At 40.7% G+C, this 24763-nt stretch overlaps 1 protein-coding gene across 1 annotated transcript; it reads left to right on the top strand.

Annotated features, from left to right (window-relative positions):
* The first annotated feature begins 1883 nt into the window (after window positions 1-1883).
* ZKSCAN1 (zinc finger with KRAB and SCAN domains 1) lies at window positions 1884-22071 on the top strand. The gene is made up of 6 exons (XM_080680476.1): window positions 1884-2014; window positions 9966-10467; window positions 10843-10996; window positions 14077-14168; window positions 14445-14571; window positions 17387-22071. The coding sequence occupies exons 2-6, from the start codon at window positions 10042-10044 to the stop codon at window positions 18277-18279; spliced, it is 1692 nt and encodes a 563-aa protein (XP_080536602.1). The 5' UTR covers window positions 1884-2014; window positions 9966-10041; the 3' UTR covers window positions 18280-22071.
* Window positions 22072-24763: the final 2692 nt, after the last annotated feature.

The raw sequence follows: 24763 nt of genomic DNA, 5'->3' as shown, positions 1-24763 counted from the left end.
GTGGCCCTAAGTACGGCTGCTGGGCTCCTTCTGTGAGCTCTGTTGTGCCATGTGCTGCACCTGTCTTAGTGCCTATAGCTCAATTTGTTTTCTCTCAAGGCTCTGCTTCCTAATGACTTCCAGGGCTTCGTGGCTTCTGTCAACTAATGGCTTCTGCTTACTGATTTCTGCTTGCCCCCAGTTTTCTGTGTGTCTCACATTTAAACAGCCGAAAGAAAGGGGATCTATTGTTCCATTAGTCAGAGCTTGCAAGCCAGGCCACCTCTGTAGTTCCAAAGGTTAGCATTCCATATGTAATTGTGCTTCCATCAGGTGCCCAAACCTAATCCAATCAGCTTTTGTCCAAAAAGTGGTCATATAGCATAAATGTGGTAGTTACTTCAAGCATACCAGCCACCTATCCAATACAACTATAGTTTTGAACTATGTCTAAAATAATAAATTCAAAATATATAGCATATCTATGAAGATAGATAGGAAAGGGATAAAATTAAAGCCATCATACTCGGGTTAGGTTGGAAGGATTACAGCAGATTACTATCTTTCTCCATTTTGCAATTTTCATTTAATGATACTGTAATTGCTTTTCAGTTTTCAAGTATTTTTTAGAAAATAATCTCCCCCAAGCAATTTCAGTCATGCCACCAAGCTTCTGAGTTTAGTCTCTCCATGAACTCATCTTGGAACGGTAGAGCAAAGTCACAACCATTAAAGCCATGGTCGCCCTTGCACATAAAGTGGAGCAACTTCTGCCAGGTAAAGGTGAAGGCCGTAATTATAGGTTGTAGAAGTATCCTGAAGGTAAAAGTGTCTGTTATTACTATGAAAACTCCTTTTAAACTGCTATAATACCATAGGCCACATAAACAAAACACAGAACCTTATAACTAACTTGGTTGTGGAAAGACCTTTGTCCACCTGCCAAGTATTTGAAAATACCACCTACTCAATTGGCAGACATCTCCAGGGGCCACAAGAAGCTACCACGGCAGTTTTGTGAAACCAGCCACCCCTGGCTTCACTTTGATCTTCTTCTGTCAACATCCTTGTTTCAGTTCCTCTGCCACAGACATACAATTACTGATTATTATTGCTTGATAATAACTGTAATTATTACAAGGACTGCTCAAGATGGAAGAAAGGAGAAACCGAATTTTCATATGAATTGGTATCTGAGCTGAACAGTCTGTTTATATTTCATAAAGCTTGAACCCCCTTCTCGTCGGTCTCCAGCTTTAACTCGGGGCGCACAAGCTGATGGCAGAAACTCCAAGCTGGAGGTTTTGTTGGAGAGTGGGAATTTTTGCCCATTCCAGAGAGACCATGGACTATGCCCCAGATAGAGTTGTCAGTGCTGACACCAGGCCAGGCCTTGAGATACGGTCTCATGGCCCCTTCCCAGCACGTAGGCCTTCTTTCATAGATCACTGTCAGCTTTCTGAAGAACAGGATGACCCTGTAAATAACATGGTCGTCAATGGCGTGATCCTGACGCTGCATAGGAAAAACTGTTTTATCTTGGGTTACTTGTTCTGCAAAAACAGGATGTGGTTAATGTTCTTAAAAGTGGTCCCGCACAAAGGGTCGAGGCTGCTCTCTGGACTCCCTGCATGGAGAAAGGCAGAGCAGTCGCTGGCGGGCTATGAAAGGCTTCCTAAAACTATTATTTTAGACATAGGACAAAGGCTCCCTAAACTTTGGTCTGGACTCCAGTGGTCATTCACTCGCGTTTGCTCCACAACAGCTTGATCACACATCGGAGAACAGGCGTGGAGCCCAGCTACCAAGGGAACCAAGTAGCAAAATCCTCCCGCGCTCCTAGAGAGGACCGGGAAGCTCAGCGCAATCCCGGAAGATGAGGTGCTGACACACTTCCGGCCTTTGTGACTCATTGTGTCTGTGTCGAAGCGTCGGGAGGGCCTAGGTCCTTGTGCAGCGCCCTTCGGCCGGTCTGAGCCCCAGAGTCGGCTCCCCTTTCTCTCCCAGCGCCCCAAGGCCGCTCCCGGGGCTCACGGTGAGACTTGGGCCGGCCTCTGTGGAGGGCGGGCGGGGCCGCAGGGGGGTGTGCGTGAGGGTGGGCTCCGCAGCTGCGGCCCGGGGTCCCCTCCAGGCGGCCCTGCCGGAATGTAAAGAGTTCCGTCCCCTCTCCAGGCCCAGCCTTGGGATGTGCCGCCCCCCAGGAACCCGCCCTACCCTCGGGTCCAGGCGGGGAGAGGGTGATACTCTAGTGGCCAGGGGTGCTCGGGGACTGGGGAGAAGCCGACTGCGGACCCTTTCGGGGCCCCTCGCCCACCGTGTCTACGTGGTCGTTTGACGTTTCGGAGAACAGGGTCGCGAGCGAACCCACTACTCCAGTCTGATTTTTCTGCTCTCCGTTCGTCATCATTTGCTTTGAATCCAGTAAGCTTTTTTTTTTTTTTTTTTTTTTCCGGGGTCCTTCAGGACCTTAAGATGAAAAATGCGGAAGGCCGAGAAATGGGCACGTTTTGAAGTGCAGCATACATGTTTCCAGATCACCGCTTCTCCTCACTCCACCCCTCCCCTGAACGGTGATTAAAGTGTAGTTGAAGCGTAGTCAGAGTGGGTAAAGAAGTGATTCGACTGTAGTAGAGATGATATACACCCCACTCTCTTTCAGCTTTATGGAATATTTTGATGGCTTTAGAAATAAGCCGTCAGGAAGAATAGGTGTATTTTTCGGTTCTGGGAAGCTACTCTGCTTGACTTGGCGTGAGTGAGAGTGAAGAGAATTTGTGGAAATTTCACCGTGTCATTAGAAGACTGATTACCTGAGTGACCTTGGATAAGACATCTCGCCAACTCTCAGTTTTGTCATTAATAAAATTAACTAGGTTTTCTTAAAAGATTCTTCTAATTTTGAAATTTCATTTAGTCGATGTAGTTGAAAAATTCAGCTGCAATTCACCCTGACTGCGCTCTCCCTTCTCCTTCCCTCCCCTCCCTGCAATGCCTCCAGTACACAATACCATACTTTCATTCTAGAGAGTGGCTGTTACATGTCCTGAGATCAAAGAAAGCATTTCTTGTACAGGCCAGTGCTAGGCAGATTTGGAGTGGTCAATAAATACTTGTTGAGTTGAATTGTGGAGAATTAATTGTAACCCCATCAACAAAGCTCTGTGACTGTATGTGTTGGCCAAATGAAGTAGCTTTATTGCATAGGGAACCGTAAGGATGATGTGCTCCAGGAGGTTTTTCCAAGTTGTATTGACTTTGACTTGCTTTGCAATATTCTTGTTCATTATTTCAGGCAGTTTTCACCAAACTTAGAATACAAACTAGCTACTTAATAGCATAGGCTTTTGCTTATTCTCTACTTGATTTAAGCATTTAGATTTTTTTTAACCTTATATTGCATCTAAATACACTGTTAAATCTTACCTTTTCATTCAGAGGTAGTATCACTGTTCTTTGTGTAGCTAGCTGTCTTTTATAAAGGTACCTTTTTTATATTTTAAACGATTTGTAACTCTGTTTTAAAAAATGAGAGGAGGGCAGTTTGTTTAAACTTTGACGACTACAATACACCCTGGAAAAAATAATGGCCTGTTTAAAAAGTAACCTGTGGAATAAAGTGAACTTGTTACTCCAAGCCCTTTTTGTAAGAAAATCGTTTGTATTTATCCTTGGTGAGAACTAGTGCTCGGGGTAATCTTATCTAAATCGGATAGAATGTCAGAATGTTTCTTCAGCTCAGACGGACCCCAGAGGAAGTATTCTCCCAGTTCCCACCTTCCCCCAATTTGACAGATAAGGATACTGAATGCCAGAGAGGTTAAATAACTCAGGGATGCATATGTAACCTATTTGTGAGAGACTAGAATTCAGGTGTTTCAACCTGTGCTGCTTTCACTATGGGATTTCTCCCATTGCTTAATCTTCTAAGTATGCTGAAAATTGGAAAGTATAAGTTATATCTCTTAAGTTTGTTGGAAAAAGTTAAAATACTTCTCTAGTGTCCACTAAATGCCAGACACTCTTTTAAGTGCTTTACATATGTTAACTCATTTAATCCTCACAACTCTATGAAGCAAATACTGTTTCATCCCCACTATACAAGTGAAGAAACACACACAGATTAATTTGCTTAAAATCATCAGCTGGTAAGTGGTAGAGCAACTTCATGAAACTCTTCCAAGTAGCCAATTTGAGGATAACATTTAATTGTGTACAAATGGGCAAAAAAAATAGTAATGTAAATTCAATGAAGTATTTTTTTAAAAACTAATGCTTGCAAGGAATCTTACTAAGTGGTCTAATAGGTACAAAGAAGCCTACCCTTAACATTAGTCCAGTTGAGCAGGGAAGGTGTGAAAAATTACAGAAATAGAAACAGCACCAGGTAGTTTAGAGGAGAAAAGCTATGTGCTCACATCATCTGGGAAAACTAAAATAAAACCCATCCCTTCTCTGTTGTGACTTTTCTCTTGCCCAGAATAGGAGTAGAAAAATTGGAGATAGGGGAGAGGAACTGTTGAAATTGGGGGAAGAGGGAATGTGCCTATGCCCTCATGTCTGTCCCTTTAGGTCCCACTTCTTCAGCGTATCTTCCTATTAAGTCCCACTGTCTCAGAGTATCCTACTCGTTAAAACTCTGGCCTAGATGTGAAAACAAATTAAGATTCCTTCCTTTATTATTATGGCTAAGACAGTATAGAATTTTCATAAAAAGATTGCTGATTGCTAGGCTAGTTCTGCTCAGTTACTCTGTTGAAGGCCCTACCCTCTTGATTGTAGATAATTCCTATTTACATATTCTGTGTCTCCTTAGTTGCACAGCTCTCTAGTGAGAACTGGGTGTCAGATAAAACCCATTCCTGAGTGGTCATCCTCCATAGGCACCTTCAGAATCTATGTGCACAGAAGCCCTTCCTCGCCCCACATGTTTGGATAGAGTGAGTTTGGTTTGATGATTAGAGTTGTTTGTTTTGTTTTTATATACATTTATATTGATTTCAGAGGAGAGAGAGATAGTAACATCAATTATGAGAGAGTCATTGATCAGCTGCCTCCTGCATGCTCCCTACGGGGGATCAAGCCCGAAACCAAAGCATGTGCCCTTGAACAGAATCAAACCTGGGACCCTTTCAGTCAGCAGGCCGATGCTCTATCTACTGAGCCAGACTGGCTAGGGCTGATGGTTAGAGTTTGAACTGAGGAGTCCCACAGACCTAATTTCAAATCCTGGTTCTCCCTTTCCAATTGCTGTGTGACCTTGGGTATGTTATTTAACAGTAGTTGCCCGGCCAGCATGGCTGTGGTTGAGCATGGACCTATGAACCAGGAGGTTACGGTTTGATTCTGTCAGGGCACATGCCCAGGTTGCAGGCTGGATCCCCACTAGGGGGCATGCAGGAGGCAGCTGATCAATGATTCTCATCATTGATGTTTCTGTCTCTCCTCTCCCTTCCTCTCTAAAATCAATAAAATATATATTTAAAAAACCAGCAATAAACCTTAATTTTGTCATAAAGTGAGATGATAATTGTAACCCCCTCCTAAGATTGTTGTGTGAAATGCTTAATATAATACCTAGTATCTAGAAAGCACTCAGTAAGTATTGGCTCTTACTATTAACACCTACTAGAGGCTTCTTGAATTGAACAGCTAAGAGGGGAAAGGGCATTTTAGCTTAGATCTAATGATAAGTAGGCATTGAGTATGATGTGAAGAGAGGATGGCAATCAAATTACAAGGCATATTTAGGAAAGACTGAATAAGCTCATTTTGCTAGATGGAAAAGTTTCATGCAGGAGAGGGGGAGAAATGGTTAGGAAATGAAGCTTATTAAGGGGAAACTGGGATCAGGTACTGGGAGTTGTTGACTGCAAGGCTATAGAGTTTTAGGAAGAATAATCCAGAGAGTAGGAGGTGGGGGGATCATTGGGAGAAAATAAAGTCAGTGAACCAAAGAGAGGAAGCTGGGTTTCATGGAACTAAGAATTGCTTCCCCTGGTGCTTGGAGACTGAATGCATGTAAGAAGAGTCAACCAAGGTGAGATTCTGAGCCCGAGTGATTGAGATATTAGTAGAATATATGATCACTAATTGCCACTAAAGACAGTATGAAGATGGCTGGGGAAACTGTAATAGCTTGAGTAGTTCGTATTTCTTCTATTCAGCTTAACAGAATTCAACTCTGCCAGGTGCTCGAGGAGATGAGTACATAGAAGACAAGACTCTCTCTCCTGAGGAGCTTAAATTTTAGTTGGGAAGTGGAGATAGGAACTGCAACCCAAATGATAATACAAGGAGAAAATACTTAAGTGCCTTGAATAGGAACAAAGAAAGTACTAAGGATGTTCAAAAGAGGAAGATATTTAATGTGGAATGTCAGGAGACATTATACATCTTGCAAGGTGCATAAAAATTTGACCAATAAAGTTGATAGGGAAGGAAATTAAAAATCACACCTTATGCTTCGGGGACATTAATGGGCCAGAGAGGCTGAAATATAGGGGATCACTACTGAGAAAAGTAGTAAGGTAAGAATAGAAAAGTATAATGTGGCGTATTGTTTAAATGCTAAACTGACTAATTGAGGGGAAGGAGGTAATGATCAGAAGCATACTCTGGCAGTACCGTGTTGGTCTTGGTATGTTCAGATTGGAACAGGGAGAAATTGAAGCTAGAGAAACTGTATGGGGCTATGGCACTAGAGTAGGTAGAAGATATAGAGCTTGAATTAGGATGGTGGAAAATAATTTTAAGAGATATAGCAGGAAGATATTCTTTCTTTTGACTTTTCAGAATAAAAAGAAAGAAACTAAGGCTTACAGGAATTATTTATCCTCCAGTTGGGTTAAGCTAGCCAAAGGGATGATCTCTTGAACTACTTACTCTCTGCCTTTTCCTATAGCAGTCTTTAGGGGTCTTGGCTATTTGATGCCCCCAGTTCCCAAGGGGGTGGGCCTCTTCCTGGAAGCTGCCTTGTTAATGCATCAGTTACTTCTGAGGGCTCAGTTGCACTCTTGCTGAACCTCCTTAGAACAGTTGGCACATTCTACTTTGTACTGTAATTATTTGTGTAAAAAGAGGAATAGTGCTTCTCATCCTTCCATTCTCCTCAGTCTAACAGAACACCTTGAATATTGTAGATAGGCAGGAATGTTTAGGAAACTGAGTAATTGTAGCTCTAAGGACTTTATTGGGAAAACTGCTCTGAAGTTGAAAAAATATTTACCACAGCAAGGAGGGTGAGGTACAGAACAGGTCTGAAGGAATCAGAGGGAAGGGCTAGAAGAAGGGAAGGTTTACAATAGGACTTTTTACTAGTTTAATGTCATTGGAGAAATGACTTAGTTCCCCCACTTCCTTTAAATAGAAAGCCTTTTTTAATGTAATATTCTTTTTTCTTCTTCTTGTAATATTCTTTACTGTTACTATAGACTGCTAGTTTAATAAGGATTTCTGTTTTTCACTAAGGACAAAAAAAAGAGATAGAAACACTAACCTTGTGATCTGATTAAAATCATGTTCTTTGTGATTAAAGCATTCATCTCCAAACTTTTATGATCACACATTCCTACCAATTAAAAACTAAAAATTATATACATGTACTATTATACCAATATTTTGTATAATTAAAAATACATTAAATAGTGCTCTTTAAAAATAACTTTTGGACTTTAGATGTACCTTTGCTACCAAAATTACTAATAATTTTGTAATGAGAGCCATGTAATTAAAAATGCTTCATTAGTTTTCAATTCTTGGCTTAAATAATTGTGATACAGCAATTGGATGCTCTGTCTCTAAAACTTGAATTTGAGGCTTAATTATGATGGTTGTAGAGGTGAAAAAGATACTTCACAAAGATTTGTCAATTCAGATGGAAGAAACACATTGTCAACTGACTGTTTAGTAATATACCCACCAACCATGCTAAATTTTTGTTGTTGAAATTCAGCTAGTACTTTTCCATTTTCCATGACCTTAAATCACCTGTTCTTACAAACCAATCAAAAGGTTTTTTATATTTTTAACAAACAGGCTTAAGACTCACTAAAATTCCTCATTTGGGAGATTTTTAAACAGATTAGAAAATATTTCCAAGTTTTTTAAATGACTAGGTAATAAGGATAATTAGTCATTTTTGGCTGTTAAAATTACATAACAATGTATGTTTTCCAGCATACATCTATCCTTATAGTAGTTCTTTCCTTACACCTTTTTTTTTTTAGCAACTGTTTTCTCACTGATTGGTTAACTCCTTGTTTGATTTAGATCGACATTGTTTTGTGTTTTTTTTTTTTTGCTTTTACTACTTTTTTTTATTGTTTAAAGTATTACACATAGTAGTACATATATCTCATTTCCCCTCCCCCGCCCCATTGACTTTCCCCCAGCCTCCCCTACCTCCCGTCCCATGCCCTCATCCCACCCCCCCAGTGTCTTGTGTCCATTGGTTGTGCTTATATGCATGCATACAAGTCCTTCGGTTGATCTCTTTCCCCCCCTCCCCAACACTTCCCAGTCTTCCCGCTGTAATTTGACCGTCTGTTCGATGCTTTACTGCCTCTGTATCTGTCTTTTTTTTATCAGGTTATAGTGTTCTTTATTTTCCATAAATGAGTGAGATCATGTGGTATTCGACATTGGTTTTTACCTCATCTAGCTGAGTAAAACCTTGCTCTAAATAGAAACTTCAGCTGTGCCATTTTCTTGTTTATGTGTGTTTGCATCATTAGTATTTCTCATAATTGCAGTTTCTCTGTAAGAACCTTTAAAGCTGCTTGTCTCTTTTTTGAGATATAATTGACATATAACATCATATTAGTTTCAAATGAACAACATAAAGACTCAATATTTGTGTTTATTGTGAAATGACCACCACAGTAAGCCTAGTTAACATCTGATCACCATAGTTAAAACAAAATTTTTATTGTAATGAGGATTTTTAAGATCTACTCTCAGCAACTTTCAAATATGCAATACAGTATTACTAACTGTAGTCACCATGCTGTACATTACACCCCCAGTTCTGGTTATTTAATTTATAACCAGAACTTTGTACCATTTGACCCCTTCACACACTTCCCAAGTCCCCATGCTTGTCTCTTAAGCTAGATAAAATAATCCATTATTCTACAAACTGATGTCAGGTAAACTGGGAAAAATCATAATACCTAAAAGCGAACAAGTAAATGAGGGCACCTTAGTAGCCCTCTGTGTTGGTGGGAAGGAGGCTCCCACTCTGACCACACAGTACCCCCAAAAACAATAGAAACAATTGAATGGTAGATTAGCAATTCTGGGGCTTCAGACTTGGTGTGACTGTTGGCTCCACTAGGTAGGTAGCTACTGCTGAGCAAATTATTTAAATTATCTAAGTCTGAGCCATGTCATCTATAAAATGGTACTAGCAGTTGTGCCTACTGGTAGGATTGCTGTGGGATGATATAAGATTTTGTGTGGCCCAGCCAACGTGGCTCAGTGGTTGAGCATCAACCTATGAACCAGGAGGTCACGGTTCAATTCCCGGTCAGGGTGCATGCCTGGATTTCGGGTTCGATCCCCAGTGTGGGGGGGTGCAGGAGGCAGCCAATCAATGATTCTCTTTCATCCTTGATGTTTCTCTCTCCCTCTCTCTTCCTCTCTGAAATCAACAAAAATGAAAAAAGATTATGTGTGTACTGCTTGAAGTCTCTTGCCTGCACCCTGCTGACCGTCAGCTCTCACTGGGTTAAGCACTGTAAAGGCATGATGTCATAACCTGCTGTTCTCCTGGAGATAAGGTGCTTAGACTCAGGCAAACACCCTGAGGGTGGAATTTGCCCATTGGAGGCAAACCTTAATGTATAAAGTGGTGGTCAAAACAGTGTGGCTCTGGAGGCTTTTTTCCCCCCTTTACTATTCATTGGCATTCTTGGTGCCTTGAATGAAGTGTTGGTAGCACAGGTCACTTTTCATAAATATGCTAATCACTTTTTTTAATACTTCAGAAATCATACAGAAACAGATATCAGAGAACATTTCCGAGGACAGACTATTTGGATCAAGTCAGTTCTCTGAGCCTGAATGATGACTGCTGAATCAAGGGAAGCTACTGGTCTGTCCCCCCAGGCTGCCCAAGAGAAGGATGGTATCGTAATAGTGAAGGTAGAAGAGGAAGATGAAGAAGAACACATGTGGGGGCAGGATTCCAGCCTGCAGGAGACTCCTCCTCCTGACCCAGAGATCTTCCGCCAACGTTTCAGGCACTTCTGTTATCAGAACACTTTTGGGCCTCGAGAAGCTCTGAGTCGACTGAAGGAACTTTGTCATCAGTGGCTTCGACCAGAGATAAACACCAAGGAGCAGATCCTGGAGCTGCTGGTGCTAGAGCAGTTCCTTTCCATCCTGCCCAAGGAGCTTCAAGCCTGGCTGCAGGAATACCGTCCCGATAGTGGGGAGGAGGCTGTGACCCTTCTGGAAGATTTGGAGCTTGATTTATCAGGACAGCAGGTGAGAAGAGGTGAAACTTATGTGTGAGCAACATATGGACTTTGAGACTGGAGCAAAGAGAAAGTTACTGATTTAAAGCTAATATTAGTAGTCTTAGTATTAGGCTAGTATTAGTATTAATATATAAGATACTACTTATATATGTATATAATAGCTATATATATAATGTTATGTATATAAAATAAACTAATATACAAGCTACTAATATAAGCTAGTTTAGTAGTCTGTAGTGGTTACTCTCCCTCTTTTGCTTGAATATTAAAAAGTGTTCTGGCCTTTTCTCCCTTTCTTCCTGGTATACTTATGTTCTTTTTGCTTATTTAAAGTACTCATTAAAAAGTGATTTACCCTCAAGCCTAACCTGTTTGTTCTCAGGTTCCAGGTCAAGTGCATGGCCCTGAGATGCTCGCAAGGGGGATGGTGCCTCTGGATCCTATTCAGGAGTCCTCAAACTTTGACCTTCATCATGAGGCCACCCAGTCCCATTTCAAGCATTCATCTCGGAAACCCCGCCTCTTACAATCACGGGGTAAGAAACAAGGTTTCTTATGGGGAAAAGAAGCAAACTATTCAGATGGGTGTGCCCCCTCTGTGTTGCTAAGTGCCTGTAATAAAGAAGCATGTTTGTTTTTATTATTATACACTAGTGGCCCGGTGCATGAAATTAGTGCATGGAGGAGGGGTGTTCCTCAGCCTGGCCTGCACCCTCTCCAATCTGGGACCCCTCAGAGGATGTCCTACTGCTGGTTTACAGGGATCGGGCCTAAACCGGCAGTCAGACATCTCACAATCCAGGACTGCTGGCTCCAGCCGCTCACCTGCCTGCCTGCCTGCCTGATTGCCCCTAACCACTCTGCCTGCCAGCCTGCTTGCCCCAAACTGCCCCCTGCCGCTGGCCTGCTCACCCCCAAATCCCCCCCCCCCCCGCCAGCCTGATCACCCCCAACTACTTCCCGTGCCAGCTTGCTCACCCCCAACTGCCCCCCCTGCTGGCCTGCGCCCCCCCACCTTCCCTCCCCACTGGCCTGCTCACCCCCAACTGCCCCCCTGCTGGCCTTCTCCAAACTGCCCCCCCCCACTGTCCTGATCACCTCCAACTGACCCCCATGACAGCCTGCTCACCCCCAACTGGCCCCCCTGCTGGTCTGCTTACCCCCAACGGCCCCTGCTGTCCCATCCTGGCCTGATCACCCCCCGGCGACCCAAGGTCCCAGCCCCTCCTTTTTTTCTTTTTCTTTTTCTTTTTTTTTTTTTTTCAGCGCCTCCTTGAGCGGAGGCCAGGGCCAGCTGGAAGCAAGTATCTAGAATTTATTTATCTTCTATAATTGAAACTTTGTAGCCTTGAGCAGAGGCCAGGGCGGGAGGGAAGCTTGGCTTCCTCCATCGCCAGGGCAACCCAAGCCTCCTGCTTGCTCCAGCTCCGTGGCTGGCCGCCATCTTGGTTGGGTTAATTTGCATACTTGCTCCTGATTGGCTGGTGGGCATGGCTTGTGGGTGTAGCGGAGTGGTGGTTAATTTGCATGGTTCTCTTTTATTAGTGTAGATTATTGTCATTACTAAATATTAGGGGAAATACAATTTACAGACCAATCCCAGGAGTTAAATAACGTTACTAGGGAAATAAATGAAATGTGCATAATGAACTTGGGTAGATAGTACATTGTTTCTTGAATTGTTAGCATTCTGATGTCTAACAGATTTTTTTTTTACTGGAAAGTGCTGGGAGGAGATAATAAATAGGCTTTCAGCCTGATTTTGAAACACTGTAGTACATCATAAATTACTTTATAAAGAATCAATTTAAAAATTCATTTTATTTAAAAAATGTATAAAAATATTGTATACATTATTCTTTCTAGGTTACTTTCAGAATTTTCAAACAATAGGAAAAGATGGAAAACATTTATTTTTGGTGGAGAAACAGGAAAAGCATCATTTCAGGGTCACATAAATAAAAATTATTTTAATTATTAGAGCTTAAATAAGTCTTTTCTATGCATTCTGGAGGGTAGCCAGCATTCATATGCTGGAGAAATCCGTGTAAACCAATACACTGTGATGTTTAACCCACCACTGTCCACCTATGACCTTGTAGGGTATATAAGGTCTCCACACTATACAAGGGGTGAAATCAGGAAATTGAAGAGGGTATCATGATTTTAAGTACCAAATCAGTACTTCAGGCTACCAGAGTAACAGTGTTAGAGACCCTGGTACATACAGTTGTTACTTAGTAAATAGTTCTTTAACAAATTGAGGCATATGCATTTATTCTCAATTTCCTCTTTGTGCTCCTCATCTTCCAGAGTGTTTCCTAGCTCCTGGAAGGCTATAGTGCTAGTTATTCAATCTGTTATACATTTTGCTTTAGCTTATTTTATTATTGTACTGCCTGAAAACAAGTTTAATAATTCAGTTTCAAATTCATTTCTCTAATATTACTTGGCAAAGGAAGATTTTAATATTGCAGTTTAAAATTCTTCTAATTGTTTTTATCCATTGCAGTTAGTATGATTATATGACATGTTAAATATCTTTTATTAGATGAGTGTCAATCCATACCTTTATAAACTTATAAATGTCTCATTAACGGTTGAACCATGTCTACATTTTATCAAAAAACTGGATAAGTGAGGGGAAAATGTAGAGGGACAAAAAATGGCAAAACTTACCCAGAAGTAGGAAGACCCCCTTCCTACCTTGTGTTTTTTACAACTAAATGGGATTCTGATGTCCTGTTATTTGTTCCTTGGACTGGAGAAAATTTTTTTAAAAAAATTGTTTTTATTTAACAGATATTTATTGATTTCAGAGAGGAAGGGAGAAGGAGAGAGAGATAGAAACATCAGTGATGTTCGGCCAGTGTGTCTCAGTGGATAGAGTATTGGCCTATGGACTGAAGGGTCCCAGGTTCGATGCCTGGGTTGCGGGCTCCATCCCCAGTGTGGGGTGTGCAGGAGGCAGCCAATCAATGATTCTCTCTCATCATTGATGTTTCTATCTCTCTCCCCCTCTCCCTTCCTCTCTGAAATTAATAAAAATATATTTTTAATAAAGAAAAGAAAAGAAAAAGAAACATCAATGATGAGAGAGAATTGTTGATCAGTTGCCTCCTACACACCCACACTGGAGACCAAGCCCACAACTCAGACATGTGCCCTGACCAGAAATCGAACCGTGACCTCCAGGTTCATAAGTCGACACTCAACTACTGAGCCATGCCGGCTGGCTGAGAAAATGAAATTTTGAGCTAGGCTTGAATCATGGGCTAAATGTTATTCAGTTCTGTAGCTGAGAGTAGGAATCTGGATTCTAGATCTGGCTCTGACATTCCTAATTGTGTGACTTTAGATAAGTTATTTGACCTCTCAGGGCCTCAGTTTCCCCTTCTTTAAAACATAGGGGTTGGACCAGGTTATTTTAAGGATCCTTTTACATTTACTCCTTATCCTGCTTAAGAATAGAAGTCTTGAGAAAACAGAAGTCATGCTTTTTCTTTTTTAATTCTCTATTCGGTAGTTGAACATTGAACATGCTGGTGCAGGAAAAAGAGAGCCCTGGGCCCAGAGCAGAGCTGGTTTTACTCATAGCTCCTTTTTCCTCCCTCAGCTCTCCCTGCCACCCACGTTCCTGCCCCTCATCATGAGGGGAGTCCCAGAGACCAAACAATGGCTTCTGCACTATTCACGGCAGATTCCCAGGTGAGCCAGGGGCCCCTCTGCCCTCCTCTGAGACCCTCATATATACCTCTCTTCCTGGAGATCTTATAACAGTTTCCACCCAGGACACTCAATTCTTGATGTCCTGCCCACAGAGTAGACCCACTCACCCCTCAATCCACCAGAGCCTGGCCTGGTCACCTTTTCTTTCCCAGTGCCCTGTAGGTTTGTAGTCAACTCTGTCCCTAACTCCAGGTTTGGGTAGTGGGTTTATCCCTGAGCTTTGGGGGAACTGAGTGTGGGGATCTCATATTTCAGGCAATGGTGAAGATCGAGGACATGGCTGTGTCCCTCATCCTGGAGGAATGGGGATGTCAGAACCTGGCTCGGAGGAATCTCAATAGGGACAACAGGCAGGAGAATTATGGGAACGTGTTTTCCCAGGGTAAGAATGATGCAGGATTATTGTCTGATAAGATTGTTTTGCCTCTCTTTGTTAGTTGTGGGATCTCTGACATGTTCAATTGAGTGTCGACAAGGATTTAGAGACTACTGAGCCCATTTCTTCAGACCAGGTAGAGAATGGGAACATTTGTGTTCATTTAACTCCAAAGCCTGGTACTGTGACTGACTCCCTGATTACAAGTAGATTTTATTTTTTATTTTATTTTTTTTACCTCTACGTTGTTTTTGCTGTTTGAAATCAGAAATATTCTTGTGTTCTGGGTCCTCACTTCTTCCACCACTTTGTTACCTGGGAGGATTTTGCTCCACTCCCCTGTGGTTTACAATTTAGGTGCCTCTATTGGGGGAGCATCTCTATTTTCTAGTGTAGAGGGCCAAATGAGAACTGATCATTGGTTCTAATCCTAACTTGGGACCATGTTCCTAAACCTACCAAGCAAGCATCCTTCTGTGGGCTTTCTGTCTTCTTCATCCTGTGAACCATGCTCTGTGACAGCTTTGCATAATTCTATGAACTTACATCTATACCTCCCTTTTGATCACGGTTCCCAATTTCCAAACCTAATAGTAATCTATGAAGAACTCTGGTCCCTAGGTAAATAGCAGGGGTGGGGAACTGTTTTTCTGCCAAGGGCAATTTGGATGTTTATAACATCATTTGCAGGCCATACAAAATTATCAACTTAAAAATTAGATTGCTATATTTGGTCAAACATTTCATTAACTCACTCCTAATGCCTTGGCAGGGCCAGACCAAATGATTTTCCAGGCCTTAGATGGCGCATGGGTTGCACGTTCTCCACTCCTAGTGTATAGTAAAGACAAAGAAGTTCTAAAGCATCAATCATATAAGACAAAGAGGCACAGTTGACATACATTCCCATTTGTCTCTGCTAGATGTCAGCCCCTGAGAGATAGTACTGCAGAGGAGCTCTCAAATAAGTCCTATCATAAGAAGTCCACCGTGAGGCTTCTACCCAAGGAGGGCAAATGAAGGGAAACTTCATAAAGAAAAGATGTTACTCTGAAACCTAAACTTGCTTTGAACCATCGGGAAAAATGGGTTTATGGTTTCTTGCTACTTACTCTTTGGATTAGATGAAAATTAAGGCAAAGAACTGATCCATGTTTGTAAGATGGGTATTACCTATTCCAAGATAACTTTTTTAAAAAATTGGGCTCAATCCAGATAGTCGAGGACCTTGGCTTGGAATTCAAAAGAAGTAGTCAATTTCTTCTTTTTTATGATTGGTTTAGTATTTATGGCAATTTCTTCACTAAAGTCAAGGGTTAAATATTATTCAGCTCTCTCAGGAGTTGCATTCAAGGGCCTGTCTGGGATAGTACAGACCTTCTTGGACAAGTTTCTTAAGGCCAAATAAAAAATAGAGTTGGGAAATATATAAACATATATAAAATATATCTTTTTTTTTAATATATATTTTATTGATTTTTTACAGAGAGGAAGGGTGAGGGATAGAGAGTTAGAAACATCGATGAGAGAGAAACATCCATCAGCTGCCTCTTGCACGCCTCCTACTGGGGATTTGCCCGCAACCAAGGTACATGCCCTTGACCGGAATTGAACCTGGGACCTTTCAGTCCACAGGCTGACGCTCTATCCAGAGCCAAACCGGTTAGGGCTTCTTCTTCTTCTTCTTCTTCTTCTTTTTTTTTTTTTTTTTTTTATATATTTTTATTGATTTCAGAGAGGGAGGGAGAAGGAGAGAGAGAGAGAAACATCAGGATGAGAGAATCATGGATCGGCTGCCTCCTGCATGCCGCCCACTGGGGATTGAGCCCGCAACCCAGGCATGTGCCCTTGACCGGAATTGAACCCGGGACCCTTCAGTCTGCAAGCCGACGCTCTATCCACTGAGCCAAACCAGCTAGGGCTAAAATATATTTTTATTGAGCAATTTTTATCTCTACTTAAAACAAAGTGAATATAGCAGTCTACAATAAGAATATTCCAGTGTCTTAATATGCTGATTGCTAAAGTGAGAGGATCAGCCCTGCATTAATAAAATTTTGTCGTCTTCTGGTGTCTCCTTCATGGGTATCTCTGGAATTGTTTTCATTTTCTTTTCTATTCTCTTTCAGTGAAGGTTTTAATTATGTTTACCAATGCCCCAACCAACTTCTTCACCTTCATCTCTGTCAGCTCTATGCTGTTCTCCCTGATGGAAGGAAACTATTTCCTGTATCTGAAGGTCCTTGTAACCTGCCAAGTTCAGAGTTCCTTGTTTTGCCCATTAACCATCTCCTTGTTGATAAAAAATTTCACAGAATGGAGATGTTTTCATTTCCCTTTATTAATGATATTTCTTTATTTCTGCTAATACCACTTATTTTCTAGGAAAGACCTGACCATTCTCTTTTTAAGCTCATAAGTTCTTATATTAGAAACAGAATGTGATTTTTTTCATGTATATTTGTTTCTTCAAATTAATTACCAGGTGACCAAATAATAGAACTGTGAATTGTTAGTCTTATGTTCTTTATTCTTCATCCCTTCCCTCCTTCACTGGTTCTGTCTCTCTGTTCATTCCCCAGTAGATCTGTTCACTCCCATCCTCTCTATACACTCCCTCTGTTGTCCTTTCCACTCTTCCTGCCCTTTTGTTTCCCAATTCTGTTCCCTGTTTTCTATATTTTTTCTTATATTTTATCTTTGATTAATATTGTGGGGTCATTTTGCAGGTATGTAGGAGCTTCCTGGAAAACAGTGTCATTTGGTTAACCTATAAATTAAAAAGAAAAGTGTTATTTGTATTTTCTATTTATTGTGTCAGGTTGTGAAAGCAGGAATGAGAATGAGGAGTCGACCTCCAAGGCTGAAATCACAAAAGACTCAGCATCACGTGGGGAGACAAGAGGAAGAATCCAGAAAGATTTTGGAGAAAAACGTGAACAGCAGGGCAGAACAGCAGAAAGGCAGCAGAAGAATCCCGAGGAGAAAGCTGGAAAAGAAAAGAAAGATTCAGGGCCAGCTACAGCCAAGGAAAAAAAAACAACCACAGGAGAGAGAGGACCCAGGGAAAAGGGTAAAGGATTGGGAAGAAGCTTCAGTCTGAGTTCAAACTTTAACACCACTGAAGAAGTTCCGACAGGAACAAAGTCTCATAGATGTGATGAATGTGGTAAATGCTTCACAAGGAGTTCAAGCCTTATTCGCCATAAAATCATCCACACTGGAGAAAAGCCCTATGAATGCAGTGAGTGTGGGAAAGCCTTCAGTCTGAACTCAAACCTTGTCCTGCATCAGAGAATCCACACGGGAGAGAAACCTCATGAATGTAATGAGTGTGGCAAAGCCTTCAGTCATAGTTCAAATCTCATTCTGCATCAGCGAATTCACTCTGGAGAGAAACCTTATGAATGTAACGAGTGTGGGAAGGCCTTCAGCCAGAGCTCAGACCTTACAAAACATCAGAGAATCCACACAGGGGAGAAACCCTATGAATGTAGCGAATGTGGAAAAGCTTTCAACCGAAACTCATACCTTATTTTGCATCGGCGAATTCACACCCGAGAAAAGCCCTATAAGTGCACTAAGTGTGGCAAGGCCTTCACCCGGAGCTCGACCCTCACTCTGCATCACAGAATCCATACCAGAGAGCGAGCCTCTGAGTACAGCCCAGCTTCTCTTGATGCGTTTGGAGCATTCCTGAAAAGCTGTGTGTAAAGTGAGAATTTGCTGACAAGACATTTCCCCCTTTTGTTTCTAAATTTATTTCAGAGATGTGTGCTCATGGAAGGAAATAAACATCCTCAACAGATTTAAACACACACACACACACACTTTTTAAGGATCCTTATAGTTAGATTAGCAGTGTCCTACCTTTGCATAGTCTGTGGGCATATAATTCTTCCATACAGCCCCTGTAGGGAAAAGCTAGTCATTGGATAAGCCACATGATATTTCCTTATGAGATAAAAGCACACACAGCAAAATGTCATGCTTTTCAGTAATGAGGATACCTTTAAGGTGCTATTGGACTCTCAGCAACTATGATACAGAATTGAAAGATTAAAATTGGCTCTCTAAAAATGATACTTAGGTTAAAAGCTGCTTGCTGCAAACAAGCCCTGGTTGACCAACATCTTGCTGTACCTTATTTCTCAAAAAAAGAGGGATAGTTAAAAACTACATTGGGACATGCTGCTTGAACTAATTATATATATAAGATATATATGAACACTGGTAGCCTACCAAAGCTATAGAAATCTAGGACTGTGCTGATCAGTATCAAACCAAAGATTTCTATCTCTTCCTGAAAGAGAGGGTATGTGCACCAGTCTCCAGTTCCAAAGGACTGCCACAAATATAGATGGTTTTATCTTCATCACTGAGATAAATTCTACTGAAATGGCAACAATGATTCAAAATACTTCTCTCCCTTCTGGAAAAAATCCCTAAAGCATAAATCACACTCTGAAATGCATTTCTCCACAAGTTAGCACTTGATTATATACCGTCTTGTAATCCTTCATTGTTTCATGTATGAAATTTTTCATCACCCGCCCCCCCCAAAAGAGATGCTTTGACAAGGGATATATTTATATCCTTACAGCACTGGACACAGTGCTGAACACAGAAGAAGCACTCATTATGCCTGACTTCTAACAGGACTTTTGCACTTACGAGAAAGCCCTGTGAATCCTGAGTACCTGAAATACAGTAGCCTGGCCCAGCTTTTGAAGAGGACATGCAGAGTCTGAGGCATGCTGAAGCTCCAGGGTCTTACGCTATTTTTGTCCTAAACAAAAGAAAGGCACCATTTAGCCACCTGCATAGACTTTCTAAACATGGATCAGTGAGTAAATACCATGGAATGTCAGAAATGAATCCACTATCTCATCTTAAGAAAAAGACAAAAACTTATCAAGGCCATTTTTTGACATCTTTTTATGACAAAGATCTTAGCCAGAATTTTCTTCAGTCAGCTGCTGAACAACCTGATGATTTGGGCACTTTCTGAAACATTTGTAACTTTAAATAATAGTTCAGAGTACGTATTTTTTGTTGCTTTTCAGAAAAAGGAAGATGTAGGAAGCATTTTTCTCCCACACTTTCCAGAAACTTCACAAAAGCATTTGATATCATTAGCTGGCCATTACTAAATGTGTTAGTTGCTCTGAGAAGTTCACCAACTTGCTAAGATTTGGTTGGTTGTATCAGAGTTGTACTACACAGTGACACAGTGTCTTTTCTCTTTCTCATCACTAAAGACTGAGGTTGGGGTTATAAAATTTGGATCTTTTCTATCATCTGTACAAGAAGATGCAATTGGCTGCCTGGAAGCCAATGCCAGCGACTTTTCAGATACACATACAAGAAACCCAAGTATCGGGGGCTACATATGTAGTCATCAGAGACTCAGAGATGACTGCTCATGAGACCATGCAAACGATTGTAGACAGCTCTGCAGAAACTTACGACACAGAATAAGAACACACTTGAAGACTATCCTCATAACAGGAGACCCCCATTAGAGATTGAGATTTTCCATCAAGAAACAAAACTAAGACTCATCATTTTGCTAATCAACAACTCGAGCCCATAAGACAGCATGGCTTTATGGGGAGCCAATGAGGTGGGGGCAGCTATGGCCTTAGCTCCAAACCAAACTAAAATCTGCATAGCAGTAATTCTTTCGCCTCTATAACTTGGACCAACCACAGTTTCTCTATAGTTTCTAAGCAGTTTCATCAGTGTTGCCTGGGAAACTTCAAAGAAGTCAGCAGGTGACCAGAATACTTCTATCCATTCAATTTAAGAAAAATAGAAAAGATACTTCAGAAACATATACCTGAGGAACGTTTTATAGTAAAGTGAAAGTAGAAGAAATGCTTATAGGATTTTCTTCACAATGAGCCACAGTGATGGTTGCATAGAAAACCTCTGGTGCTTTTGAGCAAAGACTTGCTGCTGGGAAGCAACTGAAATCAGTGAGCTGCTTACCTCCAGATACTGATCAAAGCACTGACTACTCTTAAGAGGAAAAGAACTTCAGTTGGTTCTTCATTGGCTTTTTTTTAGCCAGAACTACATGCTGACATAGCTCAGCCATCTTTTTTTTTTCTTCTTCTTTTTTTTTTTTTTAATGAAAGTTAAAATAACCTGTGCCCCCACATTTAATTCCCATTTTTCTGGGACATTGTACTATGTGGGCTAGCCACTGCGGTTGCTTCAGATCTTCAGCAGATGCACTCCTTGAAGGAGCTACTTGAAGATGTTTCCTAAAGAAAACAGGCTACAGCTGTTGATTAAAACCATTTGCATTGCATTTATCAGCTGCTCAAAGCCAGTTATAATTGGCTTATGGTCAAAAAGGCTTACAACATCTAATAAGTGTTCAGGATAGTCATTCAAAGTTCTTGACTGGGTGAAGCCTGTTAATAGTTTAAACAGTAGCATGTAAGTTGACCTAATGGAAGTTTTTGAAGGGCTTCTTAAAACAATACCTTAACTTTGCCAGGAAAAGAAGTAAAGTTCTTCAAGTCATGGGGTATTTGTTTCTACTCTGGCCTGGCAGGCAAGGCGAAAGCCTGAGAATAGAGATGTATGAGGCATCTTGTTGAATGCACTTAGTATTTTATTAAAGGCATAAAAGTGAAACTACGCTAAATATGTACAGAGAGGTTAATATGTTTGTTAGGTGAGACAATTCATATCTTACGTACATCAGAGAATTCATTCCAGAAGGAAACCTCTTGAATGTGATAATATGGCAAAGCCTATAATCACATTTCAGCCCTTAGCATCAGAAAGCTTACACTGTAAATAAACTTTATTAATATTATATGTGAGGAAACCTTTCATGTATAGCACTCGTTGCTTTGGACAGAAAATGAATTCCATCAGTATGTTCCAGTTGTAATGAATTTCAGAAACACTGCAGAGGACACTCAATCTTAACTCCAGAGGATCCACAGAAGAAAAAAATGTGGGGAAATAGCAAAATGTACAACTTCTTACAAAAATTGTCAATGTTGGGTACTCGTATATATTTTATATGACCTTAATGTCAGTGTCTGTGTTTTGTACCTTCAACCCCTGTTGCTATTCTGTATATTCTCTGTAGGCAAATAATGTATTTTATTTAATCTATTTGACAGAACACATCACTTCAAAAAAAGCAAAGTTTTAGAGTTAGTAAAGAAGTTGATGTGATTATAGACAAAAAAAATCAATTCACAGAACTGAAGAGGGGGGAATATGAGAAAAAAATCTTCATAGTTTGGTGATTATCAAATCAGAAGAGGAAGTTAGTAGATGCGATAAGAGATACAGGTTAGCCCGGCCGGTGTGGTTCAGTTGGTTGAGTGTCGTCCCATGCACCAAGAGGTCACCCGTTCAATTCCTGGTCAGGGCACATGCTCAGGTTGTGGGCTCAATCCCCAGTAGGTACAATGCAGAAAACGATTGATATATCTCTCATCAATGTTTATCTCCCTCTCCCTCTCTGAAATCAATAAAAAACATAAAAATAAAAAAGAGACAGGTTAATGGGGCACTAAAATGAAATAATTCCTATAAACATGCAGCTTCCTGAGAGTTTTCAAAGCCAGGAAGTTGACCTCTTAGCTGCCAAGTCACCATTTTAAGCAAAGAGAATGGTTTCTCTGAGCTTGTCGGGGAATAAGAGGATCATCTCCATGAATTAAGAGTAGGGAGAGTATTAGAAAGGCCAGTTGACTGGGTTCTATAAACCATAGCCCTGCTTCCCCCACTAACTTAAATGTTTATGCTTAGATTTGGTGTTTCCAGGAAAACACCAAAATGGGCTCTTCCCTGGAAAATAGCGACATGCACCCAGTTCCTGGCATTGCAGGAAGTCTTTCTGATAAGCATTTTGCAGTATTCCTGTTGGCTGTACTGTGTACCGTCCCTGCTCCCACTTGCTTTCCCTGGTTTATGATGATAGGAGAGAGGGCTTGTGAAGACTTATAGCTGTGAAAGAACTTTTTGCTAATTTTTATCCTAGAATTGATCACCTTTTATTCTAGAGTTTGATCATGCTGATGTACTCATCTAAAGCTAGCTAACCAGGTTCATTCATCCTACCATCCTCGTGGAAGATTTGTTGTGTGAATTGGAGTAACTATTAAAATGTAGTCAAACAGTGACAGCAATACTTGCCAGAGGAACCATATTTTTGTGTGTCCCACTCTGAGCAACTTCTCAAAAAATAGGGGGCTTGGGCTCCCCATCTGGGAAACCAAATGAAGGTCTACAGGTTGCAAAGTGAAATGTGGAATCAGAAAAGGAAATGAGTTGTATAAATAGATCTTTCATAAAAGTAGATTTCTTTCAACTACTACTGGAGAATTTAATAAAAAGCATTTGAAAAGTTTTCTTAGATTTAGAATGGACACATTACATTTAAAAGCAGTTACTTATTTTGCTATTCAAATTTTTTTATTATATCTGAAAATGAAATTGTTTTACTTTTCAAAGCTTTGTAAAACAAACTTGAAGTTATAGGGAGGTAAGCCATCTCCAAGTCAAACAAATTTTTAATATCTCATAATAGAGACTGTCTTAACATGAGAACTTCGTTTCACATTGTCTGGTTCTATTTCATAGTGGACACCACAAACCTCATGTTTTTCTCTTATCCTAAAACAGTGGAAGGTAAAGAGTGGGTACTAACTTGACTTCTAAACAATGGTCCACTGTTCTTTTAACAATTTTTTTAAATCTCTTAAGATTCTCACCTTCATTTACTAAATCATGACTCACTTCAAATTACATAGTAATCAGCAAAGTTAATTGGTCTTAAAATTGTATTTCCTCCCTTCTGCAAGCACTCATTAAGCCGTGAGAATGAGTGTTTTAAGATATAAAGAATGAGATCGGTGAGTGATTGAAAGGTGGTTTTGAAACTTGGATTTCATTGCAGTTTCAGATTTAGGTGTTAAGTTCCTTTGATCCAGGGAAGGGACTAGGCAGCTGCTGTCATTTAGTTTCCCGACCAGGTCAGATGTGTTGGGAAGGGTTGTAACAGCCCTGCACTCCTGGCTGAGGAAGAGGAACGAGGCAATCTGGTGGAGGAAGAAGAGAACCGTGAGGATGTGTTGAGATCAGTGCTTGCCTTCCCCCTCACCTCAGCTAGTTAACTGTTTATGGTTTTAGTCTGCCCTGGCAAGAACAAAGCATGTTAGACTTAAAGGTGCTTCTGCAAATAGCAGGGGTTCTTACAGAAAAACAAATATATGAGGGGTTGGGGTGGGAGGAAGTGGACTATGAGTATGCAGGAAAATCTTGTTTTAAAAATATAACTTTAGGGGTAAGGGATAGGATATGCAAGCAAAATCAATTATTTTAAAATGAACATGTATTTTTATTAACTTTTAGTTAAATATAGATTATTACAACTAGCTCAACATGATAAGCCTAGGTCTGTGGAGAGAGCTAACTCAGGCATTGTTTATCTATAGACTGGACAGAACAAACTTTTCTGTTTTGTCAATTTTTGGTTTCTTAGCTTAGAATAAATTAGACAAAAGGAAAACACTTGTCTTTGCATACCTGCAGAATTAAGTTATTGCTGTTAAAACCTGGCCTTTTCACTAGTCTTTGAAGAGTCCAGTTGCTTGGTAGGTGTTCAGTAAATTATTTTCAAATTGAATTTGTTCTTTTAAAATCCTCAACATCTCTCTAGAAAGGCTTCTTTCAGTGAATGGAAAAGTGGTTGGGTTTTTTTTAAGTTAGGGAACTCCTCCATTGAGAATAATTTAAACATTAACTTACTGAAGTTTCAGTCGTGAAATGGGAGCAAAGTAATCTGTACACACATTTATAGCCAATGGTCCATTTTGGGAGGCCGGGGATGTCTGACAAATTGGAATAGTGAGGTTTGGGAAGGAAACGGGATTTGTAATATTCTCTTCATGTTGTTTCTCTCCTGGGTCATGGTAAAACAATAAATTATCTCTAGGTAACAATGTCTGTGGTGGTTTTTTTTTCATCCTTGGTTGCATTAACAATTTCATAGTTAACTGGAACTGCGATCCACAAACAACCCAAATGAAAATGTTTTAAGTAATTTCACAAGAACTCCCTATGAAATACCACCTTAGAGCTCTGGCTAGGCAGCTTCTTGGAAAGGGTGACAGGATGAAAAGCCATGGAATAAAGTAGCTTTTTAATCATCCCCCTA

The sequence above is a fragment of the Plecotus auritus genome, assembly GCF_963455305.1.
Source record: "Plecotus auritus genome assembly, chromosome: 7".
Classification (NCBI taxonomy): domain Eukaryota; kingdom Metazoa; phylum Chordata; class Mammalia; order Chiroptera; family Vespertilionidae; genus Plecotus; species Plecotus auritus.
This window is presented reverse-complemented; position numbering and strand designations above follow the sequence as displayed.

Excerpts from the sequence above, each read along its gene's own strand:
- ZKSCAN1 (XM_080680476.1), top strand. The coding sequence starts at position 10,042 with ATGATGACTGCTGAATCAAGGGAAGCTACTGGTCTGTCCCCCCAGGCT. Across the intron at positions 10,468-10,842 it reads TTGATTTATCAGGACAGCAG|GTTCCAGGTCAAGTGCATGG; the intron begins GTGAGAAGAGGT and ends GTTTGTTCTCAG. Across the intron at positions 14,169-14,444 it reads TATTCACGGCAGATTCCCAG|GCAATGGTGAAGATCGAGGA; the intron begins GTGAGCCAGGGG and ends CTCATATTTCAG.